The 23,019-nt window shown below is 36.3% G+C and overlaps 1 protein-coding gene across 4 annotated transcripts in view; it reads left to right on the top strand.

Annotated features, from left to right (window-relative positions):
• CBLB (Cbl proto-oncogene B) overlaps window positions 1-23,019 on the top strand; it is a 216,251-nt gene that overhangs the window by 86,561 nt on the left and 106,671 nt on the right. For all 4 annotated transcript variants that reach the window (XM_032630820.1, XM_032630821.1, XM_032630822.1 and 1 more), the window contains one exon: window positions 7,824-7,970. In XM_032630820.1, the coding sequence (XP_032486711.1) occupies window positions 7,824-7,970 (147 nt within the window). The remainder of the gene's footprint in view (window positions 1-7,823; window positions 7,971-23,019) is intronic.

The following is a 23,019-nucleotide window of genomic DNA, read 5'->3' on the forward strand; positions in this document are numbered from 1 at the left end:
TTAAATAGGAATGCAGGAATAGTTTTTTCTTTTTGCTCTCAAGTAATAGACTGGTCTACATTTTTAAGGTTTATTTTATAAGAGGATACTTGATACAGATTAGGTTTAAAAATCAAAAGAAGTCCAACACTAAAGACAAAAGTGTTTTCTTTTCTATTTTTTTTTTTTTTTTACGGTACGTGGGCCTCTAACTCTCACTGCTGTGGCCCCTCCCGTTGCGGAGCACAGGCTCCGGACGCGCAGGCTCAGCGGCCATGGCTCACGGGCCCAGCCGCTCCGCGGCATGTGGGATCTTCCCGGACCGGGGCACGAACCCATATCCCCTGCATCGGCAGGCGGACTCTCAACCACTGCGCCACCAGGGAAGCCCCAAAAGTGTTTTCTTTATTGAAGTAGATATTGTTAAACTTTTAAACCAGATGAAAGTACGAGTGATCATATCATACTGTCGTAGTTTCTCATAATAAATTTTCCATATAAAATTATTTGTTGTAGGGAGGGTGGGAGGGAGGGAGATGCAAGAGGGAAGAGATACGGGAACATATGTATGTGTATAACTGATTCACTTTGTCATAAAGCAGAAACTAACACACCATTGTAAAGCAATTATACTCCAATGACGATGTAAAAAAATAAAATAAAAAAATAAAATTATTTGTTGAAATCATCAAAGGGATAATCCTACTCTGCATTGCTGCAAAGTTTAAATAGCTAACATTTAAAAAGATTATTTGGGAAGTTTTATTGAATGTACTGAGTTAAGGCTTACTGTAGTCCTTTTCTTCATCCAAACTGCTGTCATAATCTTAGGAAATTTCAAAATCCACTTGAAGGACCCTATTCACCCTTGGAGTTTTTTAATTCCTCACCTAATTCATCTTCACTGTACTGTTCCTACCCATTGCAGGGCCATATTCTGGTCAGAACTGCATCCATCACCCCCAACATTGTAGACCCCTCTGTCTCTCTCACTGATTACCACCTTTGTTCTGCTTCTATCTCAGTTTTATTCCCACTATGTTGTTCTATACCTTTGGCAATCCCTAAGCCCCTTAAATTCATTAAGAGTAGGATTGTGTCATCTTCACCTTTGTATCATCAGTGCCTACCTAGACATAGTCTAGAAGACACTCAGTCAAGGTATGCAGAATAAATGAATGGATTAATCAAATATTCGCCCATTGTTTGCTGTGGAATTATAAGAGGCCACCATGACAATTGACGATAATAAGGTGAGAATGATGGCCTTAAGAAGGCCATCAGTTTAAGTAACAATAGTATTATATGGGGAAACGAAGAAAGACTACTAGGATATTTATACTTTTAAACAGAGGTGGCAGGTAGAGTTAATAATAACTCTTATTTATTGAGAGTTTTAAAAATTAGTTGTGTTAGGCTCTTACCTTCATATCTTATTTACTCCTCACATCAACTTAGTGAGACAGGCATTTCTATTTAAAACTTTTAGAGATGAGGAAACTGATTCAGAGAGAGAGGTTTAGTAACTTGTTCAAGACTACCAGCAGAGTAAGGATATGAACCCAATATGTACTATCAGATTTCAGGGCCAATCTCTTTAATACACAACAGTTGAAGAATTAGGCAGAATATCTTTTGAATATCTTCTGGGAACTTGTCAAAGGATATTACATTTGAATGTGATAGGAATATTTCATGTTTTAATTGTGTTTAGGTAAGTCATTTGTAAATTGTCCATTCAAAACTGTTTGTTTTAGAAAGCAAATTTATTTACCCTGAGTGCATCATTCTTACTTTGTAAGATGGCCTGCTGCTCTTAATAGACTGTTGTGGGCAACACGTGTGAGAGTATACTGCAGAGATCAAAGGATGCCCAGGGTTCATCTTTCCCAGACACAATTTTGCACGTGGTCTCCCTAGCCTTGTTAGTGGTGGATGATTTGTCCTTTAAGAAAGGAAAAAGACCTTCCTTGGTTACCTATTTTAGTGCAGCTTTTGGACTGACATTGTTTGCTAAATTCTTTTAAAGTGAGCAGTTCAATGGAGTAACATGAAGCAGCTTAAAAAATTGTCCTGCTGCCTGTGTCTCAGGTTAGAATGTTTCTGTTCACACTTTACTTCTGTTATGACTTGGGGTAGGCTCTGAGTCTTCATTGGGATTTGGACTTTTAAGATCTGCTTTGTATTCCTTGTAAATTGGTGCAGACACTATGGAAAATAGTATGGACGTTCCTTAAAAAACTAAAAGTAGAGTTGCCATATGATCCAGCAATCCCACTCCTGGGCATATATCTGGAGAAAACCATAATTCGAAAAGATACATGTACCCCAGTGTTCATTGCAACACTATTTACAATAGCCAAGACATGGAAGCAACCTAAATGTCCATCAACAGATGAAGGGATAAAGAAGATGTGGTATATATACACAATGGAATATTACTCAGCCATAGAAAAGAATGAAACAATGCTATTTGCAGCAGCGTGGATGGACCTAGAAATTATCATACTAAGTGAAGTAAGTCAGAGAAAGACAAATACCGTATGATATCACGTATATGTGGAATCTAAAATATGGCACAGGGCTTCCCTGGTGGCGCAGTGGTTGAGAGTCCGCCTGCCGATGCAGGGGACATGGGTTCGTGCCCCCGTCCGGGAGGATCCCACATGCCGCGGAGCGGCTGGGCCCGTGAGCCATGGCCGCCGGGCCTGCGCGTCCGGAGCCTGTGCTCCGCAACGGGAAAGGCCACAGCAGTGAGAGGCCCGCATTCTGCAAAAAAAAAAAAAAAAAAAAGTAAATATGGCACAGATGAACTTATTTACAAAACAGAAACAGACTGACAGACATAGAAAACAAACTTACGGTTACCAAAGGGGAAGGGGGGTTGGGGAGGGATAAACTAGAGTTTGGGATTAGCATATACAAGCTACTATATATAAAATAGATGAACAACTATATATATATACTGTATATATAGCACAGGGAACTAGATTCAATATCCTGTCATAAACCATAATGGAAAAGAGTATGAAAAAGAATGTGTATATATATGTATAACTGAATCACTTTGCTGTACACCAGAAACTAGCACAACATTGTAAATCAGCTATACTTCAGTTGAAAAAAAAAATCTGCCTCGTTTTCCCCTTAGATGTATGGAAAACTTTAAAGCACTTAGACAAGAGAATGGAGAAGATCCAGTTTTATTTGAGACTCCCAGGAGTCATCTTAATAATAGTCTCTATTCCCAAGAGGGGGAAATGAAAGGCAAGGCTTGCATCAGCCTAGTATCCTCACTTTCTTAGGAATCAAAATGTTCCCAAGGTCAAAAACAGTGTGAAATAACGCCCTAAACCCATCTTCGAAGGCACTACATCAGAAATAGAGTGAATGGTAATTGCTCTTTAACTGGACGTGAGTCTCATTTTCAGTGCCACTGTTTATATTCTTCGTGTCCTGCCTTTCTCTTTATGTTGAATTTGTTCCACCTTGTAAAGATTAAGAAGCACATGTTCTAGCTTTTAAATGTAAAAATTGAATTATTAATAGTTTTTGGATAAAAAATGGGCTCCCATTTCTTCTACCAGAAGCAGTACATTCTCAGAGACTTTGGAACTCACTGATATGAAGTGTCGTTTAGAGTTTTTCACTACTTCAGCACTTAAAGCTTTTTATTTCCTCCTTGATATATGACACAGCTGTTTCTTGAAGTGAGCAAAGTCAAGGACTCCATACGATCTAATTAGATTATTCTCTTTGTGTGTCTCCTACATTTAGTGAAGGTTACTAATCAAGTCTTGATGTATTTTTTATTCATTTTTCAAATTCCTCATCTCAAGATGGCTGTCGTTGGTGCATTGCCCCCACTATATTGTATGATAATAATGTAGTCATGTCTTTTTCTCCCCTACTATGTGATAAATTTATTAAGGGTAGGATTGTGTCATCCTACGTCAAATCTTGTGTACCTTCAGCCTCCTGATGATGCTGGCTATAGCCACTTAAGCTACTAAGACTTACTCGTAAAGAGTGATGCTCCATCTTTCCGACCTCACATTCTGTGGAGTAATGTGACTTGAATTTTGGAGAAATTGATTCATACTGTTTTAAAGAAGGACAGTTTTAGGTGATCAAATTCAGGATAAAAGAGGCACCTTGCTTCCTAGGTGATATTCTTGACATTGCTGATGCATTCATTACACTTTTTTTTTTTTTAAATGCAGATAGTTTTCCTTCTCATCTTCTTCCTCTCCTTTGTCTTTGCTCCTCTCTGCCTCCCCCTTCTCAAGGCTCTTCTATATATTAACATCTTTACTGGTTTACCCGGTATTGACATCTAGAAGTTACTTTTTGCTTACCTGGTGTATGTATCAGAATACTTTTACTCCAAAATTATTTCTTATAAACAAAATCTCACACAAAACAAATTTTTAAAATGGCTTAGCTTTTGATGGTTAATGGGAGATAATGTGGTAGTAATTAGTCAAAATAAAGTATCCCTTTATTGAAAGTATTGGAAAATTTCTTGTAAATTAAAGTTATGTTTCAGGTTATTGAGTCTTTGTAGATAAATTTTATTTCCTTAGTTGTTCTGGGGTAGGGCATTTAGTAATAGATACATATCTTAATATAGGATGCTTCAAATCCTTTATTAAGCAGTCATCATTTTTGCTCTTATGATGAGCGGCAGTCAGGTGGGCTTAGGGAAAATTGGCAAAGTATGGACAAATACCAAGATAGGAAAAAAATTCATCTACAAAGAAGATGTGGAGTTGTTGCCTTTCTTCCCTCTATGTCTAGATGATTAGAGATGACTGTATCCTTGGATTTTATTTTCAAAATTGGAGGTTATTTATTTTTAAAATGGGTATCTAAGAGTGCAGAGTGGGGTGGGGAACTAAAGCTTGATGTAAAGCAAAATATAGTAAACAAAAAACTCCCACACAGTCATATAAAAAACAAACCTATTTGCTATGACAGTAAATTTAAATGACATCAGATAATAGAATTAGCTATAAGTTCTTTTCATTTCTTGTTGTGGATTGCAACCTCTGTAAATCGATATTTCAGGTAAAGGGTTTCCAAAATAATCATTTACATATGTATGGTGTGTGTTTTTAAAAATTAGATATAAAATAAATATAAATATGCGTTCTGGTATATGTGAAAAATAAAGTAACACAAAAACTGTTGCATTCACATGTTTTTAACAACTTGAATTTGTGTTTCTTTAAAGACTAAAGGCAAAGTAGATCTTTTCATTGCCTTAGTTTGTGCAAAAAGTTGAATAAAAATATGGTGATCTGTTTGTAGGAACAAGAAAATTGGACTATACACACAGTTTATAATTTAACAGTGATTAGTTATATAGTGATTATTAGAGCTTCTAGACTGTAAATTATAAAGATAAAATGTTACTATTTCTGTTTTAAAGTTTATTGCCTACATAGCCAGTGGATCAAAAATCCAAGATGGGTAATCACTGGTATTGTGCTTCAGGCTTTAGATCTAACAAATAAAAATGAAAAACATTTGGATATGATTAAAGAACAGAGAAACAAGGGGATGGAGAGCAACCAATTCAAAAAATAAGGAACAGTTGGTTTTCCCTAATTACAGCCATCTTGTTTTCTTTTTTCTTCTGTATGTATCAATTGGAAGTTTGGTAGAAAATTAACTTGTTTGCCTAATTATAGAAATAAATTCGTTGCAGATTTTCAAAAGTGACTTTATGTTTTTCCTTAAACTCAGATTTCAAAAGTCAGTTGCAGTTTGTATTGGCTGCAATTCTTTCCTTGGATATAGTTCATCAGTTTACTTTTCATTTCCTAAGACTGGATTTCTTAAATCTACCATCACCTAAATGAGGATGTGTTGACATAAATGAGAAGATCAAAGATTCAACTAATTAAAGAAGTTTTACCTTGGAATTAGGCTGAGTTGTGCAGAAGTGTGGCTGAATCTAAGAAGATGATGAAACATTTTGCATAACCATAATGATTTTGCAGATTGTTTGTTGCCAATCGAGGACTAAAATAAGGCCTAAGTTCTGACCCTTCTTTCCCATAAATCTTCTCATGGATAATAAAGGTTATGGAAATTGGTACTTTTTGGTTTTCCAGTAGAGATGAATTTTTTGAGATGTCAGTTACTTTATACTTTATTGCTTTCTGTTCATTCCTATTTTTCCCACTTTTTATCACAAGTACCTTATTTATTACGTATCCATATAATATAGGAAGTTACATGTTTCCTTTCAGTGACTTTATGGAGAGGTGCATGTTTTATGATCTTTTTGGTACCTAACATGTTTTTTTTTGCTTGTTATTTGAGTCATTAAACCCAGATACATGAGTAAAAAAAAAAGGCAAATAAACACAACTTTCAGTATCAAAGTCCTGCTGAAACATTGTATGGTGTTATATGCATTGCAGATTTGATGGCTTTCTTTAGTTTTCCTCTGTATTTACTTTGAGTGCTAATTCAAGCGCCTCCTCCCCAGCCCCAGCCCTGACCCTTCAACACACACACAAAGCAGTTAAGGCTTCAAAATGGAACGATAGTAGATATGTGCCTGCTGTGTTCTGGTGATTCTGAATAAGCAGGAATATAAAGAGGCAAGGTCACCTCAAAACTGAAAAGTTCTGTAGTATTTTATCTTTCAGTTGCTTCCTTACTATCTAGCACTAACAGTTTTGGGCTGATTAACATAATTAATGTTGTAAACTTATGAAAAGCTAAGAAGGAATGTAGATGATACTGTTAAAGTATTAGTCATGGTTTGAAGCCTGTTCTAAATCATGTCAGAATTCCCAGAACTTAACATGGAAATTAGAATAGAGACAACACCTACGTTTCCTTCCCTTCCAAACCATTGTTTTCATACTGCCATAGCTTTTTCTTTCTAAAACCGAGATTTGATCATTTCCTTAATCTTTTTAGTCCATTTTGGCTTCCCATTCCTTTACTTTTTTTTTTTTTTTTTTTTTTTGCGGTACGCGGGCCTCTCACTGCTGTGGCCTCTCCCGTTGCGGAGCACAGGCTCCGGACGCGCAGGCCCAGCGGCCATGGCTCACGGGCCCAGCCGCTCCACGGCATGTGGAACCCGTGTCCCCTGCATCGGCAGGCGGACTCTCAACCACTGCGCCACCAGGGAAGCCCCCCCCATTCCTTATTGCAGTAGCTTTTTATGGACTACATTAGAATTACCCAGGGAGCTTCTAAAATATGCACATATCTGAGACTTATCAGAAACTCTGATTTTTATATAGAAGTGACAAGTGTATTTGACAAAAACTTTGTTCATTGGTTCAGATGCCTCTTTTTGTCATGTCCCAAACTTTCTCATCTTGTCTCAAGCCGTTTCCTCCACTCTCTTTCTGCTCTTCTCTAGCCATGCTAAATCTAGATATTATCCAAATAGTTCTATTCCTAACCTCTCCTCCTTCCCCTCCTCTCCACTCTAAGTCTTTCATCTGTTGAACAACTGCTTATCTTGCTAGATTCGCCTTAAATGACACATCTTTCCTTATTCCCTGTGTAGAAATAAGCACTCTGTTTTTTCTGTTTAACATTTATATTTGATGATGAGTTTTCTAGGTGTCCGTCTCCCCCATTAAACCTCATGTAATTCATCTTGTTCACGTTTATATTAAATGAGTACATGGACGACTAATAGAATCCCTGTTAGGAATTTAAATGTACAGTTTTTATGAACATTGTTTTTAAGGGCTTTATTGAGTTGACCTAGGTTGATAATTTCATTTTTCATAATATATTCCCATTAAATCTTACATGCCTATATATTTACTTTTTCCTTCATTTTTCCCTGTTTGTATCTACAGACGAAATCTTACAAAACTCTCCCTTATCTTCAGTCACATGTTGGCAGAAATCAAAGCTATCTTTCCCAATGGGCAATTCCAGGGAGATAACTTTCGTATCACGAAAGCAGATGCTGCTGAATTCTGGAGAAAGTTTTTTGGAGACAAGTAAGTACAAATTTGGATCCATGTTTAAAGAATGACTTAGACCTGCCTCCAGTTCCACATGGTGTAGATTTTACCTGAGTATTTTGAGAATATACTGCAGTGTTTTTGATAAGTGTTTTGATTGCTGTTTTTTCTATTTAGCCACCAAAAGTATACCTCAGTAACTGAATAATTTTGTTGTTACCAAGTAAATATTATATGACATTTATTTATTTGGTGAGCATTCATTGAGTTAAATAGTTAGCTCTAAGAAGCAGATGTATGTAAGACAGAGTATACATGAGAAGCTCATAACTTTTTATAACTTAGTGTACACATAAAACACATATAGAAAATAAAAGGCAGAAAGGGAAAGACACTTTAAAAATTGGCCTAAATAAATTGTTCTGACAATCCAGAGGGGGGACACTTACTTGAGGACTGCAGGCATCGGAGACTGCTTTCTATACTAGGAGGTAGAGTATAAGCTTGATGAAGATCTGAAATTGAAGTAGGAAAAGGCCTCAGCACTGGCATTCAGGTTTTCTCTGTGTCATTGCACAGAAAGTATGCACGTGTAAACAAGATACAGAAATGAGGATAATGTTATCACGGAGTTGCATTATCTCACAAAAATAGCTAAAGATGTTTTCCTTAGGTATTTCCTATCCAGACACAAACCCAGGTGAGCTTGGCAAATAATAGGAATTAAATATCTGAAGTCTGCATAACTTAAATAAAACGTGCAAAACTTTTATCAGGAATCTCTTAGTAAGATGCTTAAGAACCGAGCATCGGGTGGCAGATGGTTTCTTCAGTTTCTTTTAAGGGTCCCCTTTGATGAGAGAGCACCCTCAGAATGTCCTTGAATGTAGGCAGAACTGTAGCTAAGAATTAAGGAGGAGTGATTGCTTACACACAGATTATTGTTTTCATCCTGTAGTTAAATTCTATATTTATATGTTAGCTGATGAAATACGATGTAAAATGTTGGCACACACTTTCAGTGATCTGGAGTCCTATGACGCTGGTGAATTAACTGTAACGTTGGGTTTCCCGTTTTTTTTTTCTCTATGACGTGCTGTGTTTATCTATAGCTACCACATGACTAGGACATACACAGAGCAATGCACATTTGATTAGATGCATATATATATATATTTTTTTTTTTTTTTTTTGCGGTACGCGGGCCTCTCACTGTTGTGACCGCTCCCGTTGCAGAGCACAGGCTCCGGACGCGCAGGCTTAGCAGCCATGGCTCACGGGCCCAGCCGCTCCGCGGCATGTGGGATCTTCCCCGGACCGGGGCACGAACCCGTGTCCCCTGCATCGGGAGGCACACTCTCAACCACTGCGCCACCAGGGAAGCCCAGATGCATAATTTTTTTACTTCAAAAATGTTAAAGCCTTTATCCCACTTCTTAAATAAAATGTATTCTTAATTATTTTTAGGCACTACGGGAGGAAATACTGTTATTGCTTTTAACACAAGACATTCTGTGTTCCAGAAATCTAGCTCTTTGTAATGCTCCTATATCTATTCACAAATGAGGACTTAAAAAAAGAAAAGGTTCATCCTCATCTGAATTAGACTAACAGCCAGGAGTGTACGGATTAAATATTTGTGAATAGTAGAAAGCAGAAAGGGACCGCAGAGTTCTGGGAGTAACAGCTGAGGATGTCTTGAAGCTACAGCTCATATATTAACACTCTGAGCCTAATGCAAAGAGTTGGTAACCTTCAAAATAAACTATCTTAAAATTTTAAGAAAATCTATCAGACAAGTTGCTTGCGGTATTTCTTTTTGAAAACTGGAAATTCTGGTGAGTTAAAAATTGCTTGCTTGTCAAAAGGTCAGTAAAAAATGGACCTTTTGACAAAAGATTGCTCACATGTTTTTCAAGAGAGGAGTTTGTTTTGCCGGCACCTCAAACCACAGAGAATTATGCATTTGAGACATCGTTACTTCCCTTTATTTATAACCATAGACATTAAGGGGCTGAAATTTCTGTCCAACTGCTACGTGAGTGAAATCACTACTAAATCAAATGGGGGATTCTTGAAATTCTGATTAAATGCTCTCCCTGCCTCCTAAACCCTTGTACCCTTGTCTTCTGTCTTTGCTTCTTTGAGAAGGCTTCTTAATTGGTCTTTAAGATTTTTATTTTGGGGATGAGAGCCAAAGGTGAAGCTCCCTCTGGAACTCAGACATATTTCTGTAGTCATCAAAATTAATGCTTCTTTTATTAGATCACTGGAGAAACCATCTTTATATTCTCTGTGGGTTTTCACCTTATAGTTCCACAGTATTTTATTGAATGAGTGGACGAATGAATGATGTAGCCTTTTAAAAGGTTGAATTCTTTTCTCTTCCTTATACTCATACTAGTTTGCATTTTTGCATAACTGAGTTCTCATACAGAAGTATTCCTGTTATTTATCTACATACTGAGGGCATATGAGAATGCTTTCATGTGACCTAACCGGTGACTTTAAACTTGAATGCATTATTGTTTCCAAAAACAGAACTGTTGAGCGGTTAGTTCTAAAAACAGCCAAACAGATTATGATTTTTATAAAGCAGGTTTTAACATAAGGAGTAGTATTGTGATATTTTTCCCAAAAAGAACTGTCAGTAAGAAAAAGATATTAGTATTGAGTTAAAATTGGGAAATAGTTATCGTTCAAAGGACTTTATAAAACTCCTAAAGGCAATCTTAGGATTCAGACCTAAAGAACAGGCAGCAGACAAAAATCTTTAGGTGTCATGTGACTAATGCTTCCTTTCTGTGCTTCTCAACCTTTTTGAAGTCATGGCAGGGCCAGTCTCTGCTCAAGGTCCAAGCCCAGCTGCCAAGGAGGTTCTGCCTGTCTGGAGCCTTAGGGGATCAATAACGTATCATGTGCCAGGGTAAACTGGTTGGGAAGTTCTGTAGTTGTTAGATTTGGGGAAGTCCTGTAGTTGGTAGATTTTTATGAGAAGTTATTGAATGTTTTAATAGTTGAGTTCTGCTTTTGCTTTCTTAGTCTGTTGACCAGGAGATAGTAGAAATATGTGGAAAAGAGGAGTGGCATTTTTGAGTGAATGTGTCTAAGTAAATTCTGCCAAATGAGACCAATACCAAACTCTGGGTTAGAAGGTGAAGTTTATAATCCAGAAACTTTAAGCATGAGGCTCAAAGAATGTATTATTAACTGTTCAAAAGAGACCCATTAATGTGATTAGACTCGGTGACAGTCATTTTTCTAATAAGCAAGTCAGGTAGCAGTTTCTAGGCTCCTTGTACCGAGCATTTCTTGACGTTGAGGAGATTTAGACATGTGTTTCCAACCAAATTATAATTCAACAAGAACCATTCTAACTCCTGAATCTTTGTATGTACCTTCTCGCCATCCTTACTTTACTTCAAGTTCTATTCATCAGTTTCATGTTCAAGTTCAAATTCTTCCCTGGACTACTGCAACAGCTTTCTGTCTGGTCTCCCTACCTTTAATAACAGCCTATCCCATCGATTTTCTTGATGAGGCCAGTGAGCTCCAAAAAGCAGAACCCTTCATTCTATTTTTTTTTTTTTTTTTGCCTGAAACGCTATGCATTCTATGCATCATTACTGAATCTGGGTTAAAGTCTATAACCCCATTAATATGACAAGCTTTAGGAACTTTTTTTCTAGCTTCATCTCTCTATTCAATTCATCCTCAAAGAAACAACCTCCTCATACTCTGTACTTATTTCCTAGTATGCTTTTTATTTCCACACCTCATTGTCTTTGTTTCCCTAAACTGCACCCTCCTCTTGGGAAACCAGTTATACCCACACCCTACCCAGTGTCACACCCTACCCAGTGTTGCCACTTTGGAGGCGTTCCTCAGTAACCCTAACCTAAGGTGGGCATGCCTGCTCTATTCTTCAAGTACCTGAGCTCACATCTCGCACACTAGACTGCAGTGAACTGCTGACATGCTTGCATTTCCCAGTAGACTAGAAAGCTTCCTTGATTTTTATTTCTCAGAGCCTGGTGTGTTTCTTGGAATATGTGAGCTCTAATAAGTTTTAACAGACTGGATGAATAATTGGATGGATGGGTGAGTGGATGGATGATGTCTATTGTCTGCTCAAAATTTTCAATAACTTATTATCTACAAATTGATTTTTTTTTTTTGTCATCAGTTCCTACAGTTCTCCCTGGCATGCCCCTCTTCCCTCCTCTTTCTTTTCTACAGTCCCAGAATCTTGGCACCCTTCCTTTAAGTCTAGTTCAGAAGTCTTCTTTTCTGGGTTCTAATATATACCCTCCCACATGTTCAACTTTACCCCATGTTTTGTGTTTATGTTGTAGTTTAAATATATTTATATTATCAAATGTATTTATTACGTGGGTCTTTCCTGCTCAAAAACAAAGCTCCTGTTGACTTTTTATCCAAAAATTAGTAAAAACAGGTACATTTATTAGAGTTATTATATGTCAAACTCTGTCAAATGCTTTCACATAGATTAACTCCATTTTCAGTACGAAGTTTAAACATTATTCTTTAAATGGCTATCAGATGAGTCTTTTGGGTACTGTATACATAACAGACACTCAGTAATTATTGGTTGAGTTCATGATGTATTTTTCCACCATTTTAGTCCTCTTTTCTTTTACTTATGTCCTGTTCTTCAGGCAAGTGGGATTATTTGGCTCTTTCCCGACACCTTAGCAGCTACAGGTTTCTATGTCTTTGCCCACATTGTTCCTTCCACTTGAAGATTTTTATCTCTGGTATAAAAGTTCTCACTAATCCCTCAAAGTTCATCTTGCTCTTGATTCTGGCCCTTATTATCATACTGGATCTTTTAGTTCTTAAACTCCCATAAGCTCTTGCTCATCCTCCATATTTATTAGTTTTCATTGATTTTTAAAGTTATTTGTCTAGCTATCTTTCCATTAGACTATAAGCCCCATGAAATCAGGCTTATTTAATCAATCTTCGTGTTTCCCAAGGTGGATCAGCACAGTGTCTCATTTGGAGACTTTCAGGAACTGTCGCTCATTTAATTCAAATGAGTTGAGCAGCAGAGGCATGTGTGTGAGTGTGCGCACGTGGGACGTGTACAGCGTTTGCTTGCCTGCTTGTTCTGGGGGCAGCATGCTTAGTGCAGGCTCGCAGGCGGGTCATCTGTGTTCAGGTTCTGACGGCAACATTTACTAGCTTTGTGACTTTGGGCAAGCTCCGTGCTTTCTTCATGCCTCAGTTTCTTCATCTGTAAAATGTGGATGGTAATAACAAGAATACCTACTGTGTAGGGTTGTTGCAAAGGTTAAAAGAGCTAAAATCTACATTTCCGGCAGGTAAGACAGTGTCTGGCACTTTGTATGCACTCTGTGTTGTGGAATAATTAACCAGTTTAAACCTTTAATCTTGCTCAAAGCCCCATGAATATATTTATTATTAATTCTACAAATAATATCATTAATATTCAACTTTGCATGATAGAGGTTCTATGGTCCCTAGAAATCTAAAAGCAAAATCCAGAAAAAGTTAATAAAAGTTTTCTAAAATTGTGTATATCCCTATGTAAAAGTGAGGTAGAATATAAGAAATTGTCCTGCTGACCATGGGGGGAAAAAAATGATCTGTTTAAAATTCAGTTCATTACATCTACCTTTGATTTCCTGGGGAAGTGGTAGGGACCTTTTTTGGTTTCCTGTGTTTTCACTTTTAATAAGAAACAAAGGACAATGGTTTCTTTACCTTTGCAGTGAGTAAGATACATTTTTTTTTCAGCATATTAGCTAGATCAGTTTTCCCTCTAATCAAAGAAAAGGGAACTTAGTCATATTTAATTAAAGGATGCACAATAGAAATGAAGAACATTTATAAGAAAAATGTGCAGCAGGAGATCTAGAGAGAAAGAAAAAAAAGAACTGAAATAGAACTAAAAAAATTGCCATTTAATATTTCTGTTATTTAGTCAACTCTTATTACTCCCTGTTTCGAAAAAGCAAAGTATCTTTATTTCATAAGGAAAATAAAATGACAGGGCTATTTTGTTCAACTCACTGCAACAAGATCCAAGACAGAAAAAGCAAATAAGATGTGAAATTATAATTTTCTACCTCTAAGCAGTATGTATTCAGTTTGGGGAGGGCAGTATATACAAAGATGATAAATATTTAAAATCAGTTCTGTCCCATTACAGAAGCGCTTAAGGAATGTCACAAATAGTAAGTGAATTATTTACTAGGGCCATCAGAGGAACACTCAGGCTGCATGGAGGAATTGGTATTTTGTATGGGTTGCACATGTGTTAATAAGGAGTACACAGGGGAGAATACTGTGAGAGGGATGGAATTCTTATGGCGTCTGCTGTCTTTCCAAAGAAAGATGCAGAGTAACTTCAAGGTTCCATAAATGGCATTTTTTTTTGTTTGTTTTTTGTTCTTGTTCTCTTTTTCCTTCTTTTCTTCACGTTGAACTCCTCAGTAAGTGAGATTTACTTCAGTGAAATCACCGTGAATTAGGTCCTGGTTCTCAGCCTTGAAACCTGATTTCATTAGAGCCATATGTTTAGAGACTGAGCATACTTTACTGAGCTCACAAACATCTATAATCCAGAATAGTGGTTTTATTAATTTACAATGATTAACGCTACTGTCAAGCAGATGGGAATGCTCTCATCACTGTTAGGTAAATTATATGTGGAGCTATATCATATCCAGAACATTCCTTAGTGAACATGGAATCTAAATATGGGGTGGTGGTTTATGACCTACTATAGGAATTCCCCTGCCTCAAGGACCAAAGTACTTACAATTGTTATTCTCTCTCTTGGACTATGCTTTGAAAGCTCTGTCCATTTTTGGCCATTTGGACTTTCTTTTTCCATATGCAAAGTCGTACTTTTAAAACTCTGTTCTTTGGAGCCCTGAGAACAATGGGAGCCCATGATGGGTTTTAAGTAGGGAAGTGGTCACACTTGGATCATAGGTGGGCTACTCTTGCTGAAGTATGGATAATGAACTTGAGCGGTGGTTTCTAAACCCATTCAATCATATTCCTTATTACTAACTACTTTTTGAGCATACATCATCTATCTATGTATATCATCTACATACTCACATATGTATAAAATACATATTACTATACAAATAATGTGTATTCTCATATATAATATAAAGGACACATTATAATATAAATTTTTAAAATTGAATTAAAAGTACAAGTAGAATTTCAGTCCTTTCTTCTCATCCTAAATAGGGTCATCTTGTATACCCCCGGGGTCTATGACTGCCCTGCCCCCGACCCCCCCATTCCACTTCCCACTTTAGAAACTGATAAATTAGGAGAGAAATAGGAGAGAGATAGGAGGCTGTTGTAGAAAACTAGGTGAAGATAATAATAAATTAAATAAACAAATAAATAAATAGAAGTACATGAATTTGAGAATTATATGAAGATAAAATTAACTGTACTTGATTATTAAGGTATATGAGGTACAAAAAATGAGCCAAATGTGATGCCTCAGTCTGCGATTTGAACAGCTGGGTACCATTTGCTGAGACAGGAAAAGTAGGAAGAAGAGATTTGGCAGTCAGATGAATTCAGTTTGGCATATGTTCAGTTTGGTGGGTCCAGACAAATCCATGTGGTGATATTTATTAGTAGATTAGATATACAACCTTGAGGAAAAGAATATAGAATTAAAGACAGAGATTGACAGTACATTTATGAGTTTGCAGATTGACAGCCTGTAGAATGTTTTCCTTGGCCTCAGACAGTATTTACATTAAAAAATTAGTTGGTAACTTTTAAAATTATTGATTTTTACACAAAAATATTGTATTGAATTTCATTGAGAAATTGGAAGTGATGGCAACACTAGATATGAACTCTGACGTGGCGACAGTTGGCTAGACCTGGGTGCCAGCTACCCAGTTTAGATGTGTCCCCTCCAATTGATTGCGGTCCTTACCTGGACCTCTTTACTCATATACATTATCTGCCTGGTCTCCAGATATCTGAGTTTGTAATCTCTAAAAGCTGTGTGAAGCCATTGGACTGATTGATGTAGACCGTGGAGAATGTGCAGGGAGAACAAAGAGGACAGATCCTTAAAGAATTCTGATGAATGATGTATGCACAGAGGAAATTTAAGGAATGGAGGCATCACCAGGGAAGTAGGCATAAAACCTGGGGAGTGTGGTATTATAGTTGCTAAAGGAAGATAGGATTTAAAGAAAGAGGGAGAGGAATCAGAATATAGTATTGAAAGATCAATTAGATAAAGACTTAAAAGATTTCATCAGATGTGGTACAACAGGCTTTCATAACTTAGTTTATTTTCTTTTTAACATTCTGAAAGTCTCCTTTATAACCAGTCTTAATAGGCTCCACATGTTGCACTGAATAGATGTGTTGAGTTTTTGGTGTACCCTGAATAGGTGCGTTGGATTTTGCTGTGCACTGAGTAGGTACATTAAGGTGTCTGGCCTTCCACCAAGACTTGTGGTGCAGTCTGAGAATATCTTTTCTTATTTTGAAGTTTCTAAGCTCCCTAATGATAAGATAAAATTCTAACCTTGTCCTCTAAAGTTTCACCTGTTTGTATCCAGATTTTGGCTACTTATTTTACTTCCCCATCTTGAGAAGTAATTGGTTTTTGGTTTGTTTTATTTTAGCTGCTCTACCAAATGAGGAAAATACTTTCATGCCACTTCTTGAGACCATTAGTGTTTTTTAAATAATTTGGAATGTAAAGCCAATCACTAAAACTTCCAGAAATTGTGTTTCTAAAATATCATTTAAAAAGTCCTCCTGTGCAGAGCCCTGGTTTTTTAAAAGCAGACTTCACATTTCTCCATCTCTTAGTTCTAGTCAGCTGATCAGTTTGATTTAATTAATTAAAACAGTTTTTAAGCCACTTATGATCCCATTCTCAGAAGTTCTTATATGGTATTCAGAGAAATAATTATTTTCTTATTAAGTATTTAATAATGTGCCCCTGGAATCAAAGCACGTTTGTTCCTTTCTCTGTGGGATGTTTCTACCTTGGTAGGTGAAGAGAGGCACTTCCTCCTTCTGAAGCAAAGACTATGCTTGTTTACAACCCTGTAATGTAAAGATAGTATTTCTCTGCATATCCAGGGACAAGCATACTTACTAACCATTATAAAATATTTGGGTTCCCTAAGCCCTGCATTCCTCTCCAGTTACAAAAGTCACTGTGTGTGTAGGTGTCACCTGACTCTCTTTGCATCATCCTGTGGGAATTAGAGCTCAGGGAACAAGTTCCAAGAAAATGGTGATACTCTGACCACTGCTTCCTGTGAGTAACGAAGTCCTTTGGCTTTGATGCCCTGACCCACAAATACTCTTATCTTCTGCCAGCATCCATGCAACTGTGATAGGCTAACTTGTTAGCTTGCAAATAGGGTGGAATCTCAGATTTTCACAGTTCTTTAGAAACATGTTCTGCTGGTGGAGGAATTGTGACTTAAGAGCAAAGTAAATAAAGCTTCATAAAATTAATATTTAGGATTTATTTTTCATTAATAGACTGCTAATGCTTCATCTTCCTGTTTTTCTTATTCTGAATGTTGATTATCAGTAGGAAATGACAATAATTGTTTTTCTTTGTAGCTTTGTTTTTGCCTTGTTTATCTGCAGTAATCAGTAGTTTCTCTTAATAAAAAGGAATTTTGGGGGATCTACTTATGCAAAATAGTATGTACATAGTTTCTCCTGTGAGGCTTTAGTTATTGGAAATTGTATATTTTTTTTGCCTTACTTTAACTTACATATCTAGCAGACTTCACCCATTGCTTGTTAATGTAATTGACCTATGTAGAGAGATTTCTGGGGAATTTTCTTTTATTACAGACGTTTTAATTTGTAGGACAGGCTGGGCTCTTAATGCTAAAAGGAGGATGTGTGGCAGAACTTTCTAATTTTAGGGTGTATAACTTACTAATTTTGTTTAATCTGAGTATCCTAACTTCTAGTATCATGAAATCATACATAATTAAAATCATACGATTATACTCTGAAAAAAATCTGGCTTTCTTCACTATTATGTTTATGAAATTCATCCATGTTCTTGCATATAACAATAGTTTGTTCATTCTCCTTGCCCCATTGTATGGCTATACCACAATTTACATATTCATTCCATTGGTGATGGACATTGGATTCTTCCTCCTTTGGATTTTTATCAGTGGTGCTGCTATGAACACTTTTTGTACATTAAAAAAAACATGTATACATTTCTGTTGTATGTATATCTAGGAGTGGTATTGCTGGCTCCTAGTTTATGCATAGTTTTAGCTTTAGTAGCTTTTAGTAAACCACCAAAGAGTTTTCCAAAGTGGTTTGCCAATTTAATCACCTATGAGGAGTGCCTGAAGGTTCCTGTTTTCCATATCCTTCCCAACATTTTATGTATCATTTGTCATTTTAAAACTTTTTAATAAGCCACTCTGGTGGGGATGAGTGGAATCTCATTTTATTCTTAAGTTACATTTCCATGATGACAAATGAAGTTGAGTGTATATTTGTGTGTTTATTGAATATTTTGTTTTTGTGTGAAAATTATTTGCCCAATTTTTGAGTAGTAATTATTAATATTTAGAAGTTTTTATATATTATAGATGTGAATTTTTTGTTGATTATATTTATGCAAATGGTTTCTCCCAATATGTGGCTTTCTTTTTCACTTTGTTAATAACATTGTTTCATGAACACAGGTTTTTAATTTATTTTTTCCTTTATCCTTTGAACATTTGGGGTCCTGTTTTAATTATTTGACTGTAATGCAGGTATTCTCTTCTGTTTCTTCCAAAAAACTTTATTGCTTTATCTTTCATATTTAGGTCTAAGGTTCATCTAAAATTGATTTTCATATGGTATTAGTTCAGGGTCAAGGTTCATTTTCTTCCTTATGTATATTCATTTGACCCAGCAGCATTTATTGAAAACATCATTCATTCCCTACTGCTGTTTATATATAGTTGTTACATAACCAGTGTCCAGATATGATTGCATTTGTTTCCAAAATTTGTTTTGTTCTATTGTCTATTTGTCTCTCCTTGTGCCAATACCACACTGTCTTAACTGATGTGAAGAGTATAACTTTGTCAGTGTTTTTCTTATTGAAGTTTGGCTTGATTATTCTTGGCTCTTGGCATTTCCCTATGAAGTTCAGAATCAGCCTATCAATTCCTACTATGAAAATGTCTCCTGGAATATTTGATTGGGGTTGTAATAAATCTAAGAATCAATTTGGAGAGAATTGACACCTTTACCATATTGAGTCTGCCAGTCCATTAAAGCGTTATATCCCTTTATGTCTTCTACATCTCTGATCAAGTATGTCTGTGTGTTTATGTTGTGTTTTTGCTTGTGTTTTGTTAGCTTTATTCCCATTTATTTGATATTTTCAGATGCTATTGTAAATTTTTTAAGTTTTATTTTCTAATTATGTATTGCTTATATATAGAAATACAACTGATTTTTGCATATTTTATCTTTAGCAGCCATGTTGAATTCTCTTTTCTTCTCATAGTTTAATCTGTAAATCTTTTTGTATTTCCTAGGTAGAAAACCATTTCATAGGCAAATACTATTCTAATTTTTGTTTTTAATTGGTTATTTCTGTGATTGCAAAATATACTTGAAACAGTTTTAGTATGTCTTTTACTCCTTTAAGCCACTAGAGCATATTAGAAATATTCTGAAAGCAATTGCTTGTAATCCTACCAAGATCTAGATATCATCAATTAAAATTTGTGTTGATCTCTCCAGACATTCCAGATAGTTTTCAGCATTGGATCATAAAGGACATACAATTTTTCTTTTTTTTTTAGCCACACTACGCGGCTTGTGAGATATAGTTCCCCAACCAGGGATTGAACCAGGGTCCCCGGGGCCCTTGGCAGTGAAGGCACGGAGTCCTAACCACTGGACAGCCAGGGAGTTCCCAAGGACATACAATTTTAAAAATGCTGTTTCCATTTAATGCCATGGACACTTTTCCATGACAATAAATATTTTTTCCGTATACAATTGTTAATTGCTGTAAAATATTCTAATCTATAGATATGTCATATTATTACTATCAAACATATTTGTTTTAATTTTTTGCTATTATGAACAACACTGTTGAAGAGACATGGATGAGTCTTTGCATTGCTGTGTTTTGGGTTTTTTTTTGACATAATTTCCTTGTTGAAATCCCTAGAAGTAGGCTCTTTCTGGGTTAAAATGTATAGGTTTTTTAAACTTGCTGCCAAATTGCCTTCTAGAGATGTGTAAATTTTCATTCACACCAGAAGTACACAAAAGTTCCTGTTTCCAAACAACCTAGCCTTTGTTGAGATTCACACCTTTATTATATGGATTCTTTTTGCATATGAGTTAAAAATAAAACCTATATAGCCTTTTATGAGAACTTGTGGTTTCATGGAAATGTTTTGCCCTTTTCTTGAGTATCAGTTGCCTTACATTTTTGTCTTCAATTCCTTATTCTTTTGTGTTAAAACTGCAGGGTTTTAAAATTTAGCAAGTTGTTATCTCTCCTGACATTGTGTGAATACACTATCGCTTTTTTTTCTTAAGTCATCAAACCATTTCTCTTTAGTAGGAGAGTGGTAGTACACTCAGATTTCTAGGTTCCTCCTCTGTGAAACACTCCCTTGCCTTCCCTAGACAGAGTTTAATTACACAAATTTTAGTTGCAAAGATGAATAAGATAGTCCCTGTTTGCAAGGATCTCCATCCCCTTGGGTTCCCATGGCACATGAATCTTTTTCTGTGATAACCTGAGCACGTGACACAACATAAGTTATTTACAAATCTTTCCACTTATTAGACTGTGGCTTTATTTAGATTTTTGTTCTGAAACGAGTACAATGCCTGGCACATATACGTTCTTTCTTGGGTGAATCACTTAACCTCGTTAAGCCTCAGTTTCCCCATCTCTATCTTGAGGATAACTATATTATCTGCCTCACACTGTTATTATGACAGACTCAGTACTTAATTTGGTGATTGGCAGATGTAAGTCATCAATAAATGGCAGCTCTCATTTTTTTTCCTATTGGAAGTCTAAAGATCCTGAACTCACATTATTATTATAGGTGCCAGGATACCCATTGGTCTTTTATTCAATTCTTTGTGGATTGATGGCTACTTGAGCTTTTCACTGGATTTTAAAGTTAATTCAACGCGTAATTAAAGTGATTTATAATTGTAAGTGGCAAAAGGACAAATCAAAATACTTCTGGATTGGTGGGAGCTTGAAGCTTAGTTGGACCTTTTATGTTCTATTCCTTTTCTTTCTCTGCCTCTTTCCTTTTCCTAGATCTCTGCCAGTACACTGAAGTTCCTACATATTTGTAAAACAATTTGCCATTAACGTTTTCTCTCACTAGGTTCATATCTAGGGGAAGAGCTTATAGAAACCACCACTCTGTGGTATGGCTACAGTTAGTTCAAGGTGTGAACAGTCATCCTCTGCCTTTCCTCCTCCACCCACAAACCTCAGGAAAGTATGTGGTAGCAACTTGAAATCCTCTTTAAAAAGTTAGATCCTTAGTGCAACAGTTGTAGAACTTTTTTTTTTTTTCCAGAAATAATTGTACTCTATTTCTCTTCTTCACTCATGAACCTGCCCGCCCCACCGTTGCTCCCACCTTCTTCCCATGGTGGGTATTTGGCTCAGCTGATCAAGGGAAGGGTATCTGTTGTACAAAGTTTTATATATAGTAAGTTAACCAAATAATGCCCTTTCTTTTTAATCCCTGTTACTACCCTTAATTAAGGTTCTGTTTGGACGTTAGGTTTATCACAAGGGAACTGGGGGAAAGTCTCATTTGCACAAGGACTGTGCAAATGTAGCTTGCCCCTTTGTAAACTGTCGTTCCAAAGTGGTAAATTAGGCTACAACTTTAGAAGTTTGTTCATTTTTTAATAATTTGCTCAGGGAAATCACTGGTTATTCAGAAGACTTATGATCTGCATGCACTTTAAATATTAGGATGAGGATAATTTTTATGGTAATGGATATCGAAAGGTGTCTGTTTAGCCAGTCTGTTTACTTTTTCTAATATATACACAAGACAAAATTCTCTAAACATTTCTATACAAAAGAGAAAACACCCTTCTTAAATCAGTAGTTCTTTGTTTACTGGGTTTTTTTTTTTTTACTTTGAGTTTTATGGTTCATGTCTCTTTTGTGTATTGAATATTTGAAATTTTAATTTGGAAAAGCAAACTGCTTCTTAGGCAGTACTTCCAAGGTAACTATAATGAAGCTGGACATAATTGCATATCTACACTTTGCCATAAATCAATAGCCTTCTAATGTTATCAAAAGTTTTCATTGTTACTTTAAAACAGCAGCATCTTGTTAACCTTAATGAGAGCCTGATGTGTGTTTCTTCTAAATGGCTTCTGATGTGGTGTCTCTCTTCGGTTCTCTGTGGTTTCCTGTTTTTTTCATACATAGAGAAAAGCCTTTTGATGTATTCAGCCTCATAATCTTTTTCTTTTAATAGCATATCAAACACAAACTTTCTTATATATACAGCATAGCATTGTAAGCCTGTTTCACCATTCATTTATTCATCTTGCCACAGATCACTCTTTCTCTGGAATTCCTCCAGCACTTCCTTAGATACCCTTTCTGTATTCTTTAGCATTACAGTTCTCATTTCTACCCTGAAAGAGTGTGTTCTTCAAGGGCAGAGATAGTATCTCGTATATCCATAATTGTATTTCTCCACAGTGTCCTGCCTTACCAATGAATAGATCACATAGACTGGTGACGCTCAGTGAGTTGCCCCCAGCCCATCCACATCAGCATCACCTGGGAACTTGTTAGGACTGTAAGTTCCAAGGCCCCACCCCAGTCATGCTGAATCAGGATATCTTGGGTTGAGGATCAGAAATTTCTGTGCTAACAAGCCCTTCAGTGATTCTGATGCATGCTCAAGTTTGACAGCCACTGCAGCAGATAATTATCGAATGAATCTGAAAGTTTTACATTTATGGTGCTGCTTCACTGGGAGGATTAGTATCAGATGGGGCC

Source organism: Phocoena sinus, chromosome 4, assembly GCF_008692025.1.
Source record: "Phocoena sinus isolate mPhoSin1 chromosome 4, mPhoSin1.pri, whole genome shotgun sequence".
In the NCBI taxonomy this organism is placed as follows: Eukaryota; Metazoa; Chordata; class Mammalia; order Artiodactyla; family Phocoenidae; genus Phocoena; species Phocoena sinus.